The following is a 23622-nucleotide window of genomic DNA, read 5'->3' as shown; positions in this document are numbered from 1 at the left end:
CCTTCTCCGGTGGAGGCTGGGGCAACCTGAGGCTTTGGGTCCATAAAAAAATGCTGCAGGAAGCAACCCATGTGTCTACCAACAATGATGGATAAACAAAACGAGTGATATACATGCAACTATTGAGCTTGAAAAAGGAGGGGGATTTCTACACACGTACAACGTGGATGAGCCCTCCGGACACTCTGCTGAGGGGAATCCTGTGTGACTCCACTTAGAGGAGGGACTCGTCTCGACAGGTCAAAGTCATGGAAACAGAAAGCACAACTGTGATCACCAGGGCGGCGGGGAGGGGCAGCTAGTGTGACATGGGGACGGAGTTTCCATCTCAGACGAAGAGTCCAGGGATGGACGGTGGGATGATTGACAAGCGTGTGAATGTACTTAGTGCCTCTGATTTTATAGCATGAAATGGTTACAGTGGTAAATTACTACAATTAAAAAAGTGCTGCATAAGTATCTCATGAATCCTTTGGAAACTACAGGACGAACAGCCTTGGGTGTTTGCAGCCGTCCTGTGGTCAGGGGTGTTTCACCTTCATGTGTCTCTGTCAAGGCTTCCCCACACAGAGCACCTGTCACGGCACAGGAACACACACAGTAAGCCCCGGGTGTGGGGCCGGAACACGGAGCGGCCCGGATGAGCAGCCAGGTCAGCCCCCAGCTCTGCTCCTTCCTTCCTGTCGCCCCGCCCCGTGGTGGCTTAGAGCTGGGGTGGGGATCCTCCGAAGGGCAGGAAAACCACAGCGTTTCCTCTGGTTGAGAGGGGAACGTTTCCAGTCAAACTCAGAAGATGCTCCCTAAGGATGCGGGATGACGGAGGGTAAGGGGAGGGGATCCGGGCTTGTCACGGAGGAAGAAAGGCAGGTGAGGGAGAGGGAACAGGAGAGCGGAGAAGCCCGGGGGCCGGTGGGACAAGAGGTAATTAAGCCACAGGGCTCGTCTGACCCCGCTGTGTCCTACGCCACCTGCCTGGGTATGGCTTGCTTGTCCTCAATCAGGTACGCCCAAACTGATACCTGGTTTCAATTCATCCTTATCAACACTTAGCTACCAGCAAAAGATTAAATGGCCCGAATGGCCATTTAATTAAATGGCCCACAAACAAAATGGGAACAAAATTTCCATCCTGCCTGGAACACCTGCGGCCTTAGAAGCCCCAGCTTAAACAACAATTAAAAGCCCACGAGACCTTCTAAAAGGCAGGCACGAGGACAGGTAATACAATTTCAATACTGCCATTTACACAGGACACGACTCCTTTCTGTTCGAACATGTTCAATAATACGAATTCTTACATCCACGAGGATCATGAAATTCATAAAAAACAATTTCAGCAAGAGGCACAGGGCTTTGTGAACTGTTAGGTGATACCGTGCGGACGAATTTACAGCTAGTCCACGGCCACGGAAATCCAACGGAACTTGCTTTCGACGTTCACGCTCTACTCCGATAACCAAACGTGTCTCGTCCGCAGATCCTAACAAACACCACCTGTAGGGCTATCGGGCCCTGAGCTCCGGGCGGCTGCCAGAAAACCGCCCACCTTTGAACGCGTCCCGACACTAAATGCATGGCCCCGCCCGGGCGTGTTCGGCACTGGGTCCCGGGACGTGGCTCCGGAATATTCGCCTCTTCATGGTTCTGTCCAAGGGATTTGAGAGCGGGCAGGGGCGGGCGCTGTCTGGCTGATTTCGCTGCAGCCGTAGAGCTGCACGTTGGAGGTCTCAGCCTCACGGGGGCACCAGGCTGGTCCATGGAGGGGGCTCCACAGGAAAGGAGTTGGGGGCTGTGACCACCAGCTAATCAGTAGCAGCACTTCCAACCATAAGAAAGGGCCTCTGCCCCGGGCCCGTCCAAGGGTGTGGCGCTCTCCCCAGCCACTCTTAGCGGTCAAGCTGTGGGACCCAGCGGGCTGCCTACCGAAGGACCCGCCCTGGAGACAGGCCAGCCTCTGCCCCCAGCCCCTGTGTGACCTGGGCTGGCGGCCTCCAATCCCTGTCTATAAATTGGGGGCCCAAATGACACCACCTACACAGGAGGGCTGCAGGAAACCAGCCCTCATGCCCTGATCCCCAGGTAAACCGAACCATGAACAGAGCATTTCATCCGTGTCTGGGGGCAGGGTGGGGGGACTTAATCAGGTTGCTGTTTACCTGCAGGGACACTGCGTTGCTTACTCCTGGGAGCTACTGGGAAGCAGAAACCGACTGCAGTATGTTTGAGGCATATGTAGCACTAGGCATTTGGAAGCAAACACAGAGAAGAGGCACGTGGCAGCTCTTATCACGAAGCTCCGTCTAGCACTGTGTCCCCTACAGCTGGCCGGGCTGGGGTGAGGAACCTCAGCCTCGGGATGGTAAGTAAGGCTTCTCCCCGCCCTCTCTTCCTCCTTGCACTCCAGAACCGAGTCCGCACCGAGGCTCCCGGGGCGCGTTCAGAAAGACGGTGGGGACCACGCAGCCTCCTTTCTGTCTGTCCCCATCAGCGTGAAAGTTCAACCCGACCTCACACATTGGCGCAGCCTCCCAGCCCCCGGAAAACCACTCTCTAGTAAAATCAAGTCTGGAATTCTGAAAAGCTGCCCCAAGATGGAAACACACCCGGGACCCGGGGACAGTCACGTGTCAGCAAGTCCGTGGCCCTTCCTTCCTCCCCGGTGTCCCCGCAAGCAGAGCTGAGATCGGACCTAAGTTAGCTCCGCCCCTTCCCTCTGAGTTTCTAGTTTGAACAAACAAGTAACTTCGGACAATTCTCCCCTTGACTACTTCAAGTCAATTTTTAAAACCACAAAACTTTATAGTGAACCCCAAATTCTAAATTACAACAGGACTGGAAGAGAAGCTGGCTCTGCGTTAGGAGGAATGTCAGTCCCGGCCGGCTGTAAACCTGCCTCCCCCTGCCGCCTCCTGGCTGGGGCCCCGGAGGGAATGGACGGTGGCCGAGCATCAGTCCCGCGCTGGGCACCGAGTCAACAGCACGGCCGCTCTGGGTTACCCATCACGCGCTCGGGCAGAAGGGGCGCGCGGGGCCAGTCCCCGGATGGATGCCCCGAACGGAACGTGCGGTGCAGAGCCCCCGCCCCGCTTTCATCGACCTCAGCGACCTGTGACCTCAGCACTTTGTTTACAACAACAAGGTGCCTCCGCGCCCTCGTGAGGGGCAGCAGCGGTCGGCGCCCACCCTGTGCCCCTCGCGTCCCCCTGAGCCCCACAATCAGTGCCTCCGAGCTCTGCCACTCGCCGTCGCTAATCTCTAACCACTGCCCGGGTCCGCAGGAACGGGGCCCAGGGCGCCCGAGCCCCTCGGGGAGCAGCGGTGACAGCAGGAAAGAGTGGACTCCGCCCGGGCCTGTCCTGGTTTGACAGTCGATCTTTATTACTATCCGTCTCCCCGCGGCCCTGCTGGCCGCCTCTGAATGACCTCCCTCCATCACCCCTTTCGTTAAATACTGAACATCTGGTCCCCCTACCCGCAGCAGGAACACCGACCGTAGGGACCAGGTGTCAGAACTGCCCACGGGCCCAGGGAGGCCACCACCCCACCCCAGACGCAGGGCCAGGCCCCCTGCTGCGGAGCTGTGTCCACCCGCCCCGCCCGTCACAACGGGCTGTCCTCTGGGGGCGCTGGGCCCACCTCCCCCTGCTACTCCACCCGCTGGAGAGCCACGGGGGCCGCGCTGCCTCAGCGGGTGGTCGTCAAGCCGTCAGGACCAAAGCGGAGAAGCAAACGTGTGCGTGTGTGTGAACCACACTCACCGGCGGGGACACGGACTCCACAGGGCACGTGCCGCGTGTGGACCGCATCCTCGGCTGCAGAGCCACATGTGGATTTTACACGCTGGAGGCCTTGTCTTGGCCTTTAAGACACAATCCAAAACCCACTGAGGAGGCGCCTTTCCAGAAGGGCCCACAAGGCTGGCAATGGGACTTCAGGTCGCAGGCCTGCCCGTCTGCGAAGAGAAAGCCTGGAAAATCTTCGTGACACTGTCGCCGGCTACAGACCTAACGCTGGTCACTCCGAGCAAGCGGCAGGCCCGAGTCCAGGCTCCCACCGCCCAGGTCCCCCCTCGGCCCCATCCCCAGCAGGGCCAGCGAGCCTGGGGCGGGAGCGGGCAGCTCATGGGCCCACGTGGGGTGCCGGGCGGGCCGCCTGCCGTGCAGGATCCCTGATACACACCGGCTCCCTGAATCCCCCTTAGGGTCTGCTCTTCGGGCCCGGCCCACAGCCTTTGGGTCAAGACCTGAACCAAGTCGCTCTCTTCCTCGACGGGGCCATTAAAATAACAAAATCGAGGAGAATCGGATACACGTGATCCTCAATCGGGACACAAATCCCACCCTCGGTGAGTTCAGAGCACAGGCAGGAAGTCAGTCATTCACTGAGAAAATGACCGAAGGTGGGTGAACTGTCTGCCAGGCTTGGGACAAAAAAGGGAAAAAAATCAGCCCCGGGCACGGCGACCACAGTGACCAGTCCTCATTCCAGTGAGGGGCAGAGGCCTCCGTGTGGATGAGACGTCCTCCCTCAGACCTAAGACCTTTCTGAATCTGCAAGGGTAATGGATTGATGGAAACCAGCATCAACCCACCTTTCAAGAAACTTAAATTGTGAGGGGGCTAAGGAAGTGTCATCAGCACCCTTTAGTTTTTACTTTTCCGTCAGCTCCAAAGAGCGCCTGGCAAGCTGGGCATCTCGCCAACTCCCTGTTACAGCTGCAGCGTTTTACGAGCCAAAATTATTCAACTTTTCAACTAAGTTTCTGGTTAATAAATTAAGTACTTGATAAGAATGGGACTTACTGCTTTTGAAACCATGCTGTTCTCTAAAAAGTGACAGGGCAATTTATGAAATCAAGGGATTATTTCAATTTAAGAACAGAAAAATCTCATATCCCCTTTGGAGGAGAAATAACAGGAAACTGCTTCTCACAGACCCAATAATTTTACAGAAAAAATTTAAGTTTAATCTATTCTTAATAATTTTTTAGACAGTAAAAGAACACATGTCATAGATTAACTCAAAACAGAAAACTGATCTGAACCAGTTAATCAGCAGAATGCAGTTTCTGGAGGAAAATTTCACATAAAATGCTTTAATTGCTATTCCTTATTAACGCACTTAGGAGAAAGCCACGTGGCTTTATCATATCGTTAAACAAACACCATTATGAACTATATTATTTGAAAGTATTGCCAACTAGACATAACTCTTTTTTTGGAGGTATGCGGGCCTCTCATTGTTGTGGCCTCTCCCGTTGCGGAGCACAGGCTCCGGACGCGCAGGCTCAGCGGCCATGGCTCACGGGCCCAGCCGCTCCGCGGCACGTGGGATCCTCCCGGACCGGGGCACGAACCCGCGCCCCCTGCATCGGCAGGCGGACTCTCAACCACTGCGCCACCAGGGAAGCCCTAGACATAACCTTTATGATATTCTGTTTCATTACAGAATTACTTGTTCTAAGACAAATATCAGCTTTTCTTCTCTGGAGCGGTAATCACCACTCTGGCCGCTCTCGACAGCACACGCTAAGCAAAACTAAAGCCCAAATGAATCCTCATATTCGAGTACTTAAATTTTAATAAAACTTACCACTGCCAATTATTTAAAAGAGAAAAAAACCCTCCTGCCAAAGGTACATTTTCCATTAAAATTTAATCAGCACTTAGGTTTCAATAAGTCTTCCCATGACCCTGATAAGGTCCTTATCATTGATTTAAAAAAAAACATGTTCCCAAAAAAGCAAGATATACAATATCAAATGTGGAACCAACTACTTAAAATTGCTCTTAAATCAGTTTCTGTTTGGGAAGATGAAAAAGTTCTAGAAATGGATGGAGGTGATGTGAATGTACTTAAAGCCACTGGACTATACACTTACTTCGAAATGGTCAAAATGGTAAATTTTAGGGATATTTTACGACAATCACAAAAGAACTGCCCATAAACCAACCTACCGTATATTCACTCAATAAGTCAATGCATCTTTATAATGTTAAACCATCTTAATTTAGCTATTACGTAACATTTTCCTCATTTTGCCATATAATTCTTTAAAGTTTTATTAGAGTATATAGTTGATTTACAATGTCATGGTAGTTTCAGAAGTACAGCACAGTGAATCAGTTATACAGATACATACGTCCGCTCTCTTTTTAGACTCTTTGCCCATATAGGTCATCACAGAGTATTGAGTAGAGTTCCTTGTGCTCTACAGTAGGCCCATATAACTTTAAAACAAACTGAAACCTTTATCAAAGGCAACATATATAACACATTCCATATTTTAAGCAATGAAATTTGCGGGGCGGCCACGTGCTCCTATTAAAACGTTGGTGACAGGCTTCCCTGGTGGCGCAATGGTTGAGAGTCCGCCTGCCGGTGCAGGGGACGCGGGTTCGTGTCCCGGTCCGGGAAGATCCCACATGCAGCGGAGCGGCTGGGCTCGCGAGCCATGACCGCTGAGCCTGCGCGTCTGGAGCCTGTGCTCCGCAACGGGAGAGGCCACAACGGTGAGAGGCCCGCGTACCACAAAAAACAAACAAACAAAAAAAACGCTGGTGACGCATCATCCCTGTCACATCCCCCCCGCCCCCACCACCGCCCTCGGGCCTGCCGCCCTGCGCTGGCCTCTGGCCTCCATCCTGCCCAGAACCATCCTGTCTCCCCCTCCCAGACCTGGCTCCTGTCACACCCCCTCCCCCTGACCCCTCCTCGGCTCCTGTCTGTCCGCGGCCCTTCCCGACACCTGGCCTACTGTGTGCTTATTTATTTTGTCCTATACCACCCAAATGCAGCCTCCAGGGGCGCCCGGGGTGTCTGTGTATTCTGCCCTGCCGCGGAATCCCTTCAGCAAGTGTCAGTAAACGTGTGGTGAACAGCCGATGCTGAGCACCTGGCGTGTCCCGAGCGCAGCGCACGCCTTCCTCTGCTGGAATCTCACTAGGTTTGCCCCACACGTGTTCTTCAGCGTCAAGAGTTTCCATAGCTTATTCCCATTTTACCACAGAAAAATGGTGACGTGAGTTGACCATCAGAAGCGAGGACTCAGACCCTAACCACAAGATGGTCACCCCAACTTTCTAACACGCGTGGCTTTCAGGTTTATATCCAACTGAAAAAAATGCACGCACACGCCTCACGGTTATATCTACTATTTTAACGCTCTGCCTAAATTGATCCGAGTCAAGACAACTGTTTCCGTACACTTTCTAAACAGAAAAGGTGACGTAAATTATTCCACACGCGTATATCCGTCACCGTCAGATATTCCACCTGAAAGTGACAGATAAATGTAGGTCTGCTTTGCCCTCATGCCACACCTCTTCCACACCAGCGATCACCCCACGGTTTTGTTCCATGGAATGACTTTAAATTAATTCCGTGATTTAAAATCTCAGTTTTGTGGGCAGTCCCCGAGGCCGTCCTGAAAAATCACAAAGAAATCCGGATGGCGTTCCAATGGCCGCCCTTCACTGTCCCTAATCCTTTGCTGCAAACACGGTGGAGGAGATCCTCTTTTCTCTGAAGGAGGGAGATTAGGTAACGGCTAGGATGGCTGACTCCTTCCCGGCAGCCAGGGGTCTGTCCGGAGAGGAGGGAGGGGCAGTCGGCCCCCCTGTCCGGGAGCAGGTTCAAGGGAGGGAGGCCAACATGCCAGGCCAGAGTCAGACGCACACGGCCCAGGTACGAACTTGACCTTCAGGAAGCAGAGCCCGTCATTCTGCACAGACAGTTCAGACGGGACAGTACGGGAGGTGGGAGCGCCCCTCAGGGTCCTGTGGCTTTAACTAGTGTCACAGCATCAGACGGGGTGAGCGACCAGCCTCACAGCAACAGCAGAGGCCATCCAGGGTCCTAATCATATGATGAATAATGCTTTAGGGTCATTGCCGACGCGGGCTTACAACAGCGTAAGCAAATTTTTAATAAAAGACAACGAGGCTGTGATTACAGAGAAACCTAAGAGGGAAAGGTCCACAGCAGCTGGCTTGGGAACTTACACGCACTGCCGCGAAAGCCCACGATGTGTGGGCGACAGGGTGACACCATGCTCTGGATGTGCAGAGAAGTCACGTCCCTGTCACCCTAATGACAGCTCGGGGTCACCTTCCAACCATCACTTTCCGACTTTGCCAAAGGTAAGAGGTCACCCTGTACAGAGCAGATCGACAGCGTGGAGTCCCTAAAACCCAACCCCACTGACTAGGAGAATCGGCTCGTTACGCAGCGGCCTCCCAGCTTCCGAAGCAGACACGTGCGCCCAATCCAGTTACGTGGCAGATACCGTGACATCTGTCCTGTCAACAAGCCAGACGCTGTGGATTTAGGTTATAACACAAAACCCAAAACAACACTTTATAGTCTAGTCTTAATACCAACCACCATTCTCCTACCAATCCTCCTACGGGGGAAAAATGAAGCAACAGAAAGAGAAGAAAAAGATATAAATACACACAACCTTAGATCTGATCAAATAATGCAAACTGTGGTCTGTCAGAGGTCACACCGGCCTAAATCTGCCCCACAGTTTAAAAAGTAACCCATTCCCACTACACGTTTATTTTATTTTAGTCTTCCCAGATTCTGTGGAACATTTTTTTTTGTATTTGTTTGATAAAACAGTCAGCAAACGATGCGCTGTTTCAAACCGCCTCCTTTGAGGTTCTTCACCTGTGTGAACGTTTACCACCCAAAGAGCGCCTCCTTTAACAGTATACAGCCTTGAACTGAACTGTGTCCCCCTGAATTCACATGTCGAACCCCTAACCCCCGATGTGATTAGAGTTGGAGATAGGGATTTGGGGAGGGAATTACGATGAAATGAGGTCATAAGGGTGGACTCGTAATCTGATAGGATTGGTGTCCTTACAAGAGGAGGGAGAAGAGATCACTTGCTCTGCTCCCCTCCCTCTTTCCCTCCCTCTCTGGGCACCGGAGGAGGCAGCTGAGGGGAGGGAAGGCTGCCGCCTGCAAGCCAAGAGGAGGCCCCTCACAGGAACCCACCTGCAGGCCCCAGGACTGGCACTTGCAGCCCCGAGGCTGAGAACCTGAGCTCTGCAGTGGGCACCAGCCCTGCCTGCGGTGAGCAGACCAGGACACGCCCAGGCCTGTCACAGCTTTGTATTTTAGATGCCGGCGCTTAAACACAACATTAAAGTTCACAGACCCGCCATGAGCATCTCAGAGAACAACCCCAGAAACAATGTCAGCTTTTCGCCACCGAGACCACTCCTTCCTCAGCCACATTCTTAGCATCAACGTCCTCGATAATCAAACGGGTGTGTTGACATGATCGGCATCTCAGAGTCGTGCTGGCTGGTCTCTGACCTAAGACCCAGGAAAGAGGCGTGAAGAAGGGCGCTGAAAGGTCATGGCAAAGGGCACAACGTCCACACTCGCTGGGAAGCCCCTGGCCCAACGCAGACGAGGGGACGGAGGGGTGGTGAGCTGCCCCCGGGGAACACAGCCGGGAAGAGCAGACTGGACGAGCCAGGCCCCCGTCCACTGTGTTCACAGAAAGATTCGTGAGCCCCAAGGAAACTCGCAAAGAGCGTTCGCATCTCCTCAGGCGCATATGCACTCACGGGCTCCAGCGGAGCACCACGCCCACATGCGCAGCATCCCATCCACCCGCGTGCCCGGCGGCGGGAGGGGCTCCTGGAACGGATGCAGGTCCCCCAGCAGGTAACATGTGGAGGAAACGGTGCAGAAGACGGTAACTCTGGCCTCTACCTATCACGGAACCCGTGAAACAGGCACTGGTGTGAGCACAGCAGAAACAAAGTGAGTGGAAGTTAAAAGCCTTTTTGCCACTGGCAGCCCACCTTTGCGAAAATGTTTTATCCGCAAATCACACACAATGGACGGGGCAAATTTCTCAAGGGCCACCAACCCTGACAGGGGCAGCCAACGAATGTGGGCTCAAGTCCGTGTCGAGCGGGGGCAGATTTTGATGCCGGGTGATGCGGGGCACGCTGCTGCCTCCCAGGAAAACTGACTTCTTCTACTGCCTACACCACTCCCAGGAGGTGCTCTGATACTGAAACCCACCAAAGACAAAATCAAAACCCCAGAAAAATGGGAAACATTTTGCCCACATAAACCAGGAGGGTGAGAGGTGGTTAAACATTTCTGGACCAGGAATTTGGAAATCCAACCGAGTGACTTTCTCCTCAGAGGATGACTAACCCCTCAAGTCAGGAGTGACGGAAACATAGACGGGAAGGACACCTGCAAATGTGTGTAAATATGTTACCAACAAACTCCTCGCTGACAGCGTGGGGAAAGGAGGACTCGGGGGAAATGACCTTCCTCCCGCTCCACTTCAAAATGGGGGAAATAGGGCTTCCCTGGTGGCGCAGTGGTTGAGAGCCCGCCTGCCGATGCAGGAGACACGGGTTCGTGCCCCGGTCCGAGAAGATTCCACGTGCCGCGGAGCGGCTGGGCCCGTGAGCCATGGCCGCTGAGCCTGCGCGTCCGGAGCCTGTGCTCCGCAACGGGAGAGGCCACAGCAGTGAGAGGCCCGCGTACCGCAAACAAACAAACAAAGTCTGCTTTTCAAAAAAAAAAGGCGATTTCAAGGCATGGCTGAGTGCCACAGGGACTGGGTGACGTCACCCTAAAAGGGAGACGCTGCTGATTGAGGATAAGGAGGGGTGAGGGGCGGGGGACCCCAAGCTGCAGGACAGATCTTTACAGAGCGGGCTCACCTGCCCTGAACCAGAAGGGCGGCAAGAGCACCGACAGGCGTGGGCCGGTGGCAGAGGGGCGTCCCGTCTGAGGACCGCTGTGCTCTCCACCAAGTGCAGGGCAAGCACGGCCCTCCACACCTTCCGCAGGGGGAGGGGGGCCAGAGGCTCTCCAGGAAGCAGCAGACGCCGTCCCTCCGAGGAGCTGGGGCTGCCAGCAGCACCGGGCTCACCTTTCAGATAAGAGGCCCCCTGACAGAGCACCTCCCCATGCCACAGGGCCCCATCCTGGCAGCGCCCCCAGGGAGCCGCAGTCGGTGCCTCGTTTCAAGCAGGAAGACGCCCAAGGCCTCGCAGTCAGAGGCCGGCCCAGGTCTCAAGCTGCCTGTTAGGCTCTGACGCTGAACTTTTGACCTCCACAAACAACTGTCTTGTTTCTCAGATACCAGGAGTCAAGTAAAAGCAAAAACAATCCCTTGTTCAATCTTGTTGAGTTTATATTGCTGTAAAAATGACTTTTTATTGATTTTCCTTGCAAATAAATAGCATTTCTGCTGGCGTTTAACTTGGTTAAAAAAGCATCTGTAAGTCTGGGACTTGGGGATCTAAGCAGCTCTGATTACCCTGTTGCCAGTGGAACATGTGGTCCCAGCACGAGGAACAGTGCGTCTCTAGGTTTCAAGGCCCAGCACAGCTGTAAACAGAGGCCTTCCTGCGTACTGAGCGGCAGCTCAGTGCATTCCAGGTGGTTTTAGCTAACTGTAAACTGAGGACAGCGTGCTCATCCCTAGAAATGCAACTGACTGCAGCCAAACCCAAACACCTAAACTCCCTCTTCCCCTCGGGTTATTAAACCTACCCTCAGGCGTGAAAGAAAAGCATGTGAAGGTCCCTTGTGGCAACGGACATTAAACAGGGTTTGAAAGGACAATGGAAGGAACTGAACTTAACAGCCAGGACACAAAGGTTAAATTATACACCTGGCAGACTGCTTTGAAAGGCCTGTGCAAACACTGCAGCACAGCCCTCGGGCCAGCCTAGGGGGTCACCTACTTCAAACACCTGATGGCCTCGGGGGTTCCAGTGACTTAACTTAGTGTCCTGGGGTGCAGACTCCAGGCAGATCCGGAGGCCCCACGTGGGAAGCGCCACGAAGAGGCAGCCCCGAGGCAGGCGGCACTGAAAGCTGTTAAAACTAACTCTGCCTCGGGTGGATGGGTCCGCCTGTAGGGCAGCACCAGTGGGCACTGACGTCCACGGCACACAGCATTGGCGATAAAAAAACAAACCAACGCAGACCCATGAGCATGCATTCAAATGGTGAATTTTAAAGGTGTAAAGCATTCTAACACAGCCACGCTTGAGGTTCTCCAGGGATCAGTGATGTTTACTAAACACAAACGCCAGAAACATAACAAACTTAAGCTTTACAGTCACATCTCCCGAATGTGAGGCGTGGATGGAAAGGAGAGAAGTGTCCCGACAAGGTGGGCCTCCTGGCCTGGAAATAACTGTTGTGCTCAGAGGTGGCCTGCAGGCTTTCCGTGGGGCCTGCGGCATTTTGGCGCCCCCCGTTTCAAAATTTCCCGAAGCTGCTCCAGAGCAGGGCACCCAGGGCCCCTGGTGGCCGTACTGACTGGCCTGGCCGGCAACCGACAGAGATGCCTGCCCTCCCCCGGCCAGTGACCGGGGGCAAAGTTATGCAGTGACCGGGGGCAAAGTTATGCTAACGGCTAGTCGTGACACGTGTGCTGAGCACTTCCGCAGAGCCGGGCGCCACTCTTAGCTCCTGGCCTGTACTAACTCACTTAATTCTCACGATAACCCTCTGCAACGGGTACCGCTATTCATCCTCAGATGAGAGAACCGAGGCAGAGAAAAAGCGAAGCCACCTGCCCAGGGTGACACGGCCTCAAAGTGGGCAGGCCAGGTCCACATCCAGGTGGGCTCCCGGAGACTCTGCAGGTGCCTCTCAGAACTTAAACTACCCGACTCTGGGTTTCCCACCTCACATCTCTTCTAGGAGGATAACACTAGTTCTCCACCCACTTCGTTAAACATTTCTTTTAAAAGCTCAAGGTACAGAGGCGCTTTGCCATTTACAAGAACAGCGCATCTCTACGCGGCTTATATGCTTATATATATGCTTATATATCGAGGCTCACAAACGACCGGTAATGCCAGCTTTGGCATATACCTGGCCTGACCCGGAAGGGAATCCTCTCATTCATTTGCCTATTCTACCTCTCTGGAATTAACCCAGAATAGAATACCCACAGCAATGGTTTCCAAGGACTCCTTTATCTTTGGCAGCCCTCAGGCGTCATCATGAAAAGGTTTCTTTGTCCTGGAAATTCTGACTGTGTGAACACCAGATGGGAACACGGTATGACTTTATTCATGCTTATGAAATACGTCATATATGGAAACCACAAGGAAATATGAATATTTAATCCCAGAGTCTTTCTTCGCCCTCTAGCAAAAGGAAGTATAATTAATTCCTAAATATTGAAAGATAATCCAATTATAAGCAAACAAATTGACTTTCTGGAAAAAGTCAAATTAGTTTAATAACGTAGACATGAGTTTCACATCATAGAAATGAATGGTTTTGTATGTGAATATGGTGAAGTAGACAAATGATCAGACTGTTAAAAAAACAAAAAGATGTGGAATGAGAAACAAAGAAATAATAACAGCACCCTGTAACTGGATCCCAGGGACATTACCAAACATATATGCTGGGAAAGTTCACTGAAGAATATTTCCCAGTTAGGTCTGAGAAAAATAAGTCTAATAACACAGCAAAGGGGAATTAAAATATATCAGGTACACCAACATTTATAGAGATTGATATGCCATGAAACAGCTGAAGGCCTGGAGGACGTAAGGGAGTGAAAGCACAAAACTCGGACACCTGTCTGCCGGACTCCGAGGACGAAGGGGTCACAGGAGCAGGACGGAGGGGAAGAGCCACCAGGCGGGGGGCCTCGGACCGGGAGACCCGTGGATAGAGACTGCGCGTTACCGCTCACAATTCAACTCTCCTTCCTATCACAGAGTCTCAGAGTTGGAAGAGAACAGAAATTAACTGGAAAACTAGTGAGCACATCCTAGGCACACGCTGGCTCCGAGCTCGTGGGCCATAAGCCTGAGAACAGAATGTCTGGGACCCGTCAAGCGTTTCTCTAAGACATCTGATTACCTACCGCCACTGTTACCTGATTTTCCAGAACTTACTACTGTAGAGACACCAAGGTGACCCTGATGTTTACACTCACGTTATAAGATGGACTCAAGAATCCCTGAGGGGACAGGGCCCTTCCCACGGGAAGCCTTCCCAGAATCCCAGAGGGGTTCGCCCCACTAACCGGAAGGCAGACTGCCCTCCCCAGGGGAGCTACTGGAAGGTGCCACGAGCTCCCCTGACCCTTGAGTCCTCTGGTGAGTGGATTCGGGGGAAGGCACTGATTCAACGTTCCCCTTGGATGAACAGAAACACCCTCGTATGCGGCCGAGGTCTCCTCGAAGAAAACACGTAAATATGAATGACTGACGAAGGGAATTCCTCAGCCAGAAGAAAACAAGTTCCCACCACCGTTCCCTCTCCTAGCGGAAACCTCAGTGCGCACAACTTTTGCAACCTGCGACTGGCGGCGGTGCGCGCGGGGGACAGGGGGGCCTTTGTCAGAGACGCGACCAGTTTCCTTCTCCTGCGCGCACCCCCTCTACCCCCGGGGCCGGCGACAGCGCCGCACGCGGCTCCCCTCGGGCGGATGGGAAACAAACCCAACTTGACCCTCCGTGTCCCCCTGCCCAAGCCCGGCGTCGCCACGCGCCTCCCGGAGCGAAGACTCCGGGGGAACCCCGAACCGCCAGCCTCGGGTCTGACTGGTTACTTTCGGGACAAAGGTCCCAAACTTCACTTCCGAACCCCCCGGTGCTGTTACCAAACTAACGAGCAAAGCCACCGCCTTTTTCCCTGTGGGTGCCCCTCTCCCTGTCCCTTAACCCTGGGGTAGCGCCAGCAGGCGAGGCTAAGCCCGAGCATCCCTCCCCAGCCCGGCCCGCGCCGATCTAAGCAGTCTCTGCCCCGGCAGCTCCGCCCGGCTCCTCCGCCGTCGGGGCCCAGGTGCCAGCTCCGCAGGTACCCCGCGTCCTGCCGTCCCCCGGGGCGCGGTCGGCCGCACGAGGCCGCCCAAGCCCCCAGCGACCCAGGGCCGGCGGCCGCGGCACGATCGGGGGCGAAGGGCCCGTCCCCCCCGGTCCCGGCCCCGGTCCCGCGCCGGCCGCACTCACGTATCTGTGCACGAGCGTCCGCACGAGGGTGCAGTCCATGGCTCCTCCGGCCGCGCCCGCCCGCTCAGCGCCCCCGAGCCCGGCTCGGCGCGCCCATGGGCCCGGGCCCGAGTGCGGCCGCGCGCCCCGCCCCGGTCACGGCCTGGGCGCGCCGGGCGCTGCGGGGGGCGGCCGCGGCCCCTCCGCGCTCATGCCCGGCCCGGCCCGCGGCGGCCGGCTCGGGGGTGGCCGCTCGGCGACCGGAGCCCGCGTGCCGAGGCCCAGGCGGTGGGGCTGCGGGCTCGGGGGCGCGGCGGCCGGCGGTCCCGCCGCTGCTCTGCTGCTCGGCTCCTCCTCTCCGCTCCGCGGCTCTGCCCTGCTCTGCTCTGCTCCGGGTCTCCGCCCGCCGCCGTCTCAGCCCGGCCTCCGGCAGGCCGGTCCCCGCGCGCACGTCACGAGCGCGTGTGAGCATGCGCCCCGCGGGCCGCGCCCCCGCCCCGCTCCCGCGCCCTGGCGCTCTGGTGCCAGCCCGCCCCGGCCCTGCCCCCTCCCGGCCTGCCCCCTGGCGCAGGGCCGCCGAGGGGACCCGGGGGCGGAGGGCGGGGCGCGGCTCCCTGTTGCTTCCGCCTCCGGGGAGGGGGTGCGGGCCGCGCAGCCGGGGCCTGGACGGCGGGCCCTGGGCGTCCAGCCCTGGGTCTGGCCTGAAACGTGTATCTCCCCGCGAAGGCCCGAGGGCAGGGGCGAGATCTTGGGGAGTCGGGGAGGGGACGGGATCAGGTTGGGCCGGAGACCGGCTAAACCCGGCCTGTGTCTCCCTCGTGCTCCACGGCCCCACGCGCGGCCCGCCTGCTTGGCAGGTGAGGTGGCGCCGAGGCGGGCCCCGCGGGGCTGCCCAGAGTCGCGCAGCTCCTCTGCGCCGGGGCGAAGGTAAGCTCAGCGTCTCCCACCTAGGATCCCCGCTTCCTTCTGAAACCCCGCCGGCTCCCTCGCCCGGGGCCCCTGGCCCAAGGACTCCAGAGCTGCGACAGTCACAGGCACTTGTAATCCGGCGGGGCTGAGGCGTTGGAATCAGCCTTGAACCTGTTCGGCGCGCCCGGCCCGGCTGGCCGACCCCTTCGGTCCTGCCGGTCCAGCTCCTGCCTCCGTCCCTGGCTGCGCCAGGCGGTCACCCGGAGGCTGAGCTGGGCCCGCGGGAAGGAGCTCTGGGCTCCGGGCCTCCAGGCCCCGGGGGGCGCGCGCTCATGCGTTATCTGGTCACCAGACGGAGAACCCTTGCGTCTCTCAGACACCTCGATTTCAATCCCAGGGAATGCTTCTGTTTCCCCAAGGGGAAACGAACTCTCTCTTCTCAATCACAGTCAGCCTTGAATTAAAGGATGCACTTTGTTTCCAGCATCTGTTCTCGCTGCCACGGGCCACCGCTTGTGAAACCAGAGGGGCCTGACAGGGCCACTGGAGGAACGCCACTGAGTGTCCCCCTGGCTGGCTGTGAAGAGAAGCTTCCACGTGGACCCTTTGGGGATTAGATACAGAAGCCTGGGATTGGGTGGGAGTGAATGGTGGTCATGGCTAAACTATCTGGATTCTGAACTGCTTTTCTTCAGTAAAATGCTCGTTTTTGGTCACCTAACTCATCGATTCTCCACTTTCCAACCGAATCTACTCTCTCCTGCGTGGCATCCAGGAGGCCAATGGCCAGCGTCAGTGGATCTTCACCAACGGGGTGCCCGTTGCGAGCTGAGACCAAGCAGAGAGGCTGGGGCCTTTCTTCCCTCATCTGCACCCTGGCCTGGCAGTGTCTGTGTCCTTCAGTGACCACAGTGCTTGCCCAGCTTTCTTTTCTGTTGGATCAATTCGTGTCAGGCGCCGAATGAGTGGGTGACAGTTGTCACCCCATGCTTCCTACAGCCAGGCAGCGGGGTCAGCTGGGCCCTGGGGAGCAGCACCTCTGGTAGGTCGTGGAGCCACGTTCACACTGCAGCAGGTGGTCCTGTCGCCATGCGGTCTTCCACATCTCCTCCCAGGAACGCCTTCTGCTTTCTGCCGGGACCCTGGCTGCTCGAGACAGATATTGACTGACCTAGCACCTTGCGAACGGTGACATTTGCAGGGGGCGGGTGGAAGGACACAGGCAGAGGCCACACAAGGCCACAGGATAAAGGCTGTGTGCCTTTCAGGGACGCCTGTTTTGTTCAGTGGTCAATGCTAATTTCATCTTGTAGTAAACACTGTGGTGGCCACAGCCATGCCCTCCATCCTTGCTGGCAGAAGCCCACCTTGGTGCAGGTAGCCACCCTCTGCGTGGCTAGGGGTAAACTGGTCCATGTGAGCTAATCTCGGTAACTCCACACCTCTTTTTGTGACTGGTTTTGAAACAAGTTTTAAACCAGTGAATCCTGCTGTTGGGAAAGGTCTCCTCACTTGTAAAAAGCACATAAAGAGGACATGCTCCTCATTTCCTGCCGGATGTTGTGTGTCTGGATGTGATGGCTGGCGTTTCGCAGCCTTCTTGCGTCCGTGATGTGACAGGAACAGCATCACAGTGGGGATGGCAGCGTGGAGAGATGGGAAGAGCATGGGTCCTTGGTGACACCACTGGGCCACTACCCTAACTTGGATTTCATGTTTTGAGAGATAATAAATATCCTTATTGAGTTGGATTTTCTGTTGCTAGCGGCTCACAGCATCCTAATTCTAAACCTATGGAAACATGGGATTGATGTATATACACTAATATGTATCGAATAGATAACTAATAAGAACCTGCTGTATAAAAATAATAATAATAAAAAAATAAACCTATGGAGCCAAACCAGTTAGGTGTCTATTAAAGTAACATTAAGTCCAGCTCACGCTGTGAGTGGGTTATTTATTCCTGTGTAACAGACCACACAAACTTGGGCGCTTAAACACCAGTGAGCTATTATTTCTCAGGACAGTGTTTTGGGGGAAGGTTCCTCTGTTCCACCTGGTCGTGGCTGGGATTGTCCATGCATCTGCATTCTTTTGGGGGCTTAGCTGGGCCCTGGGGGTTTCTGATGGCTTTAGTCACATGTCTAGTGTCTCAGCTGGGTCAATGGAGAGCTGGGAGCAGGTGGCCTCTCTCTCCGTACTTGGTGGTCAGCCTGAGCTTCTTTACACGCAGCTGGATCCCAAGAGGGTCAAAGTGGACACTGCCCGGCCCCTGAAGGTCTGGGCTTGGAAGTTCCGGATCATCACCTTCCTCTCATTCTATTGGGGAAAGTAAGCCCAAGACCATCCTGGATTCAAGGGGGAGGGGCAGAGCCTTGTACATAAAGGATGAGAGAACCTATGATCAGTCATCTTCAGAAATAACCTACCTTACACATCAAACGACGACTGAGTATGTTGACAGTATCACAGGAAGGTCACAGTGAGAAGGCTGTGGGAACTCCAGGGCCTGTGTGTTTCTTCATTCCCATCCAAGCGGAAAGAGAGTCTCCACTCTGATTGGACCGGCCACATCCTCTGCCCATTCCTGGCCAATCAGTTACTAGGATGGTGGGATGCCATCAGATGATTGGCTTAGGCCTGGGTTAAGCGCAGACCCGTGGCTAGTTGGTGTCCATGGGGGATGGAAGGATCGCAACGAGCTTGGGGCCATCAGGGCCTTCCCCTGACCCACACACAGCATGGCTGCTTCCCGGTGGAGGGTGGTATGAGCAAGTAGGAGGGACAGACAGGAGGCAAACCCCAAACTGAAGCCAGATTGTGGATCTGCAGTAGCTGCACGCCCACCCACACCCATGCACAGGCTCACACACACCTGCCCTAACCCTCCTCCACTGTGCAGGGACTAGGGTGGGAACCAGGGCTCCTGGTTCTTGGACTCCCATGTGAAGAAGACCTTTGAGAAGCAAGGGGGCAGGAGCAAAGAAGTGGGGCCTTCCTGTGGAGACAGTCGAAAGCAGTGATTGTCACTGGGACTGCAGATAACAAAACCTGAAGCCAAAACTGATAGCTGGAAACACAGAACAGGGAAGTGTGAGTTTTTCATGTTTTGTTTTGTTTTTAAACATCTTTTTCGGAGTATAATTGCTTTACAATGGTGTGTTAGTTTCTGCTGTATAACAAAGTGAATCAGCTATACGTATACATATATCCCCATAGCCCCTCCCTCTTGCGTCTCCCTCCCTCCCACCCTCCCTATCCCACCCCTCTAGGTGGACACAAAGCACCGAGCTGATCTCCCTGTGCTATGCGGCTGCTTCCCACTAGCAATCTATTTTACATTTGGTAGTGTATATATGTCCATGCCACTCTCTCACTTCGTCCCAGCTCACCCTTCCCCCTCCCCGTGTACTCACGTCCATTGTCTACGTCTGCGTGTTTATTCCTGTCCTGCCCCTAGGTTCTTCATATCCTTTTTTTTTTTTTTTTAGATTCCATATATATGTGTTAGCATATGGTATTTGTCTTTCTCTTTCTGACTTACTTCACTCTGCATGACAGACTCTAGCTCCATCCATTCATGGTCTTGATATAATAATATGTGACCCTGCTCTAAGCGGGTGAGTTAAGCTTCTGTGTTACATACTCTCTTTTTTAAAAAAAAAATCACTAACTGCACTAAACAGAGACCAAAGGAGGATGTTACACGGCTCCCACCAGTTCTCCTCAGCCTGCAGACAGACTCCATCGCCCGGGGACATTTGACAAGACCTGCAACAGTTTTGAGCCTCATGACCTCGCTACTGGCACCCAGTGGGTGGAGGCTGGGCTGCTCTTAGCACCCTGCAAGGCACCCAGCGGCCCTCACAGCCAAACCTTATTCGGTCTGAAGGGACAGCGTTGAGGCTGCGAATCCCTGTCTCACACTGACCTCCTGGGCAAGAATCGACTCAGCATCCTAAAGAGCTTTTCTCTCTGGTAGCCCGTTTTCAAGGTCAAATAGCAGCATCAAAGGTCAAGGTGGCGGATGGGACATCCCCCAGGTTTACGGACACTGGTGACCCTTATCACTTGGGGTGTTTCCAAGTCTAGAATTATGTGGAACCAATTTTAAGAAAACCAACAGGGTTTAATTTTTTTTTTTTGCAAGATGGTTAATATTAGTTCGTCTGACTGTTTCCATCCCACAGAAGCGGTGGTGCCTCCCGGGTGTGTTCTGGGACTCTGTGGGGCGCTCTTGGTTGTCACCATGACTGAAGTGGTCCTTGAGGCATCCTTAAAGCCATCCTGGACACTCATGTTACACAGGAACCTAAAGAACTTGTGTGTGGTTTTAACACGCAGATTGTACACTTACGGTTTAAATTCTCATGTTCACCTGTACCACTGGTTTGCCATGTTCTCTACTTTTTGAACAGTATCACTTCTTAACATACTTTTTAAGCATCAAGACTGATACGTTAGGGAATTCCCTTGTGGTCCAGTGGTTAGGGCTCCGCGCTCTCACTGACGAGGGCCTGGGTTTAATCCCTGGTTGGGGAACTAAGATCCCACAAGCTGCGTGCCCTGGGCAGAAGAAAAAAGAAAGAAAAGAAAAACAGAAGATTGATACGTTAAAGTGAGCAAGACTCTGATTACGTTACCTGAGTACTTTCTGTTTTGCCCTGTGATCCGACCTGAGAACTTACATTCTTAGATATGCATTATTTTATCATAAATTACACTTGGTTTCTCCTTTATATTTCTCTGAGTAGGAATTTGGGCGCTACGGAGATTTTTCTAAAGTGTTTGAGGGTGTTCACACCACGCGTGAATTAACTTCGTCTCAGGCTGGTGAAGGTGTTGGTCTGAAGGGCTGAAGTCTGCTGGTCCAGGCTCTGCCCCTTCTGTTTGCTCTGGGGGCTGCAGCCTCCCTGGGTGACCAGGATGGGGCAGGAGGTCCAGGAGAGGGAGGGGGCAGGGGTAAAAGTGGAGAGGCAGATTACAGCACATCTCTCCAGTTTTTCCTTCTATCCCTGTCACATGTGTGTGGTCACTTTTAGACAAAATATCAGGTAAATACAATATCATGTTCTCTCTTATTACCAAGTATAAAATATATTATCTCAAACTAGTGAATCTAGTCCCACGTGGGGTCCCAATATCTCCATATTTCTGTTATGTGCTAGGGAAATATATAGGTATATACACATAATATATAATGTGAGGGGACTTCCCTGGTGGCGCGGTGGTTAAGAATCTGCCTGCCAGTGCAGGGGACAGGGTTCGAGCCCTGGTCCGGGAGGATCCCACATGCCGTGGAGCAACTAAGCCTGTGCGCCACAACTACTGAGCCTGTGCTCTAGAGCCCATGAGCCACCACTACAGAGCCAACGAGCCACTACTACTGAGCCCGCGCGCCTAGAGCCCATGCTCCACAACAAGAGAAGCCACCGCAATGAGAAGCCCGCGTACCGCAAGGAGGAGTAGCTCCCACTCGCCGCAACTAGAGAAAAGCCCGCGTGCATCCACAAAGACCCAAAATATATAATGCAGCCAAAAATAAATAGACAATAAAAAAAAAAATTAGTCAACAAACGCTGCCCCCAAACCTCACAGCCGAGCCCAGGAGGGGCCTCATGCCCCTCGGTCAGTGGAAACACATGTGCTGTCCCGAACTTGACGTAAACCATCAGAGGGAAGAGAGCGTCTTCCCCTGGGGGAACCCAGAGCTTCAGGGAGGGGCCCCATGCCCCGGTCCAGGGCCTGGAGAGGGTCCCTTCTCGCTGTGCTCCCCACCGATCACGACTGAACAGCAGACCGCCCCCCAGCTGTCGTCTCTCCTCGGGGCTGAGCTGATAGAAGCGGAAAGCCTAAGTCTCTGCATCACTTCAGCTCCAGTAAATCAAAGCCGACCACTGTCGTCTAATGAATGAACAAGTAGAAGGGTTCACAAATACAGCATTGTCCCGAATACAGGGCTCTGTGGGACAGCGGAGACGCTATCTGCTTCCCACCCTAATGCTCGGCCCAGACATTAATTCTCGGGTCTTTTTGAGGATAATTCACTATTACTACTGTAGAAAACCTCTGATTTCAGGAGAGTGATTAAATAAATCTGTGACACTTTCTTTTTCCAGGAGTTGAAACAGCACAGGGATGTTACCCTGCATTTTCAAGGTCAAACCTGGAGAGCAGTAAAATGTGCCTTGTGTTTACAAGATGCTTGAGTTCTTTCGTGCTAAGTTTATTATTGCTAAGTTCTTTCGTGTGAATGACCTCAAACACCCTGCGGGGCTCTCCATTCCTCTCTGGGAGAAACGAGCCTCAGAGAGGTCATGGGACAGGCCAGGGCCCACCCAGTCGGGGCGGAGCCTGGCTGAGTCTGGCTGTGTCCCCTCGGTCTCCCCGTCCCCCCAACGTGGGATGGCGCGCAGCTTCCCACGGTCGCCCGAGAAGGATCTGGAGGAATCTTCTCTGCCGTGCGAGGCCGGGCAGACAGCAGCCGCTGAAGGACGGGTCTGAAAGGTTCACATCCTCTCCTAGACGGCTGAACTGATTTTGGCAAAACTACTTACGATCTTGAGTTTTTCCACATCAATATAAGGATATTGATTACTGTGAGGAATGTCTAAGGAGATAGATTAGAAAATATTTACCTGACACGCATGAAGGGCTTAAACATGGTATCTGAGAATAGAAGTTTGTTCTGGGCACAGAGAAAGGTAATAAATCTCTGTAAGCCATGCTAGTCAATAGCACGCTGGGATCACTTCAAGTCTGAGTGGCTAGCAATCCACGAATCACGCTTCGAAAATGAAAAGGAGAGAAATAGGCATCACACATTCCCATTCTGCCCTCAGAGTCTCCTGTTTTCACTAATTGGCTATCCAAGTTTAAAATATTTTCTCACAGAAATTCAAGATGGGAAACTATTCAGTTGCATTTGGTCACCACTTATAAAACACCTGATTCAGTTTGGCTGTATTCTTCTTGATATTAATGAAAAGATCCTTTTCATCCTGGGAAGCTCGGAAGTAAAACATATAGAGTGAAGTCCTGAGCCGACTTGTTCAGAGCACAACCAACCCTGGACGCTCGACGTGGCGGACAGACCAAACTGGCGACGCCCCTGGAGGGGACTCAGGTCCGTGCCTTAGCAGAGGCAGTTTATTTTTAGGCCTTTAGGGCTCTTATTTTTTCCCCTTCCTCTTATAGAAATAGTGTACATTTCCCTGAGACTACAATCATCAAAGAGCAGGAAGATAGGAAACAATAAAACAGTTTATCCCGTCAGGTAAAAGGAAAGACGCCACCAAAAACGCATTCGTGGTATTTAAGACGTGGGGCCAGGTGGAGGCCTGAGCTGCGCCTTCCATCCTAAAGGCCCGGGAGCGCCACGGAGGCAGAGGGACGGACGTCCTCATCGGGACGCGCCCCAGTGGCCAGCGTTGTGATGAAGCATCAGCTCGCTGCTTTGCGTGTCTCCGTGTGCCGGTTCACTGCTGTCGTCTTGCTGGTCAGGGGGACAGCCTAAGGTGCACGAGGGCCGGGCCAGTTCCCAAGAGGTCCTGGGTCCTCAGAGAGGCTCACTGCAGAGTGATCTTCCAGTTCTCCCCTGGGGTCCCGAGGCCACACCGGCTTCAAGATCTGCCCCGGGAAATAGCAGGACGTCCCCCACCCCGTCACTCTAGGTGCATTTTCTGTGCCTCCGCCGAATGCCAGGGACCGATCTCAGGTCCTCCTGAGACGGACTCCGCCC

The 23622-nt window shown here is 54.0% G+C and overlaps 1 protein-coding gene and 1 long non-coding RNA gene across 9 annotated transcripts in view; one reads left to right on the top strand and one right to left on the bottom strand.

Moving 5' to 3' along the window:
• ATP11A (ATPase phospholipid transporting 11A) overlaps nt 1-15103 on the bottom strand; it is a 115279-nt gene extending 100176 nt beyond the window's left edge. For all 8 annotated transcript variants that reach the window (XM_060287738.1, XM_060287740.1, XM_060287739.1 and 5 more), the window contains exon 1: nt 14991-15103. In XM_060287738.1, the coding sequence (XP_060143721.1) occupies nt 14991-15029 (39 nt within the window). In that variant the 5' untranslated portion in view covers nt 15030-15103. The remainder of the gene's footprint in view (nt 1-14990) is intronic.
• Nucleotides 15104-15579: 476 nt separating this feature from the next.
• LOC115853342 (uncharacterized) lies at nt 15580-17781 on the top strand. Its single transcript, XR_009559764.1, has 2 exons — nt 15580-15896; nt 16363-17781. It is a non-coding gene; the product is annotated as an uncharacterized lncRNA (long non-coding RNA).
• Nucleotides 17782-23622: the final 5841 nt, after the last annotated feature.

This window comes from Globicephala melas, chromosome 18, assembly GCF_963455315.2.
Source record: "Globicephala melas chromosome 18, mGloMel1.2, whole genome shotgun sequence".
Taxonomy (NCBI): domain Eukaryota; kingdom Metazoa; phylum Chordata; class Mammalia; order Artiodactyla; family Delphinidae; genus Globicephala; species Globicephala melas.
Note: the sequence above shows the minus strand (reverse complement) of the source record. Positions and strands in the feature narration are given on the sequence as shown.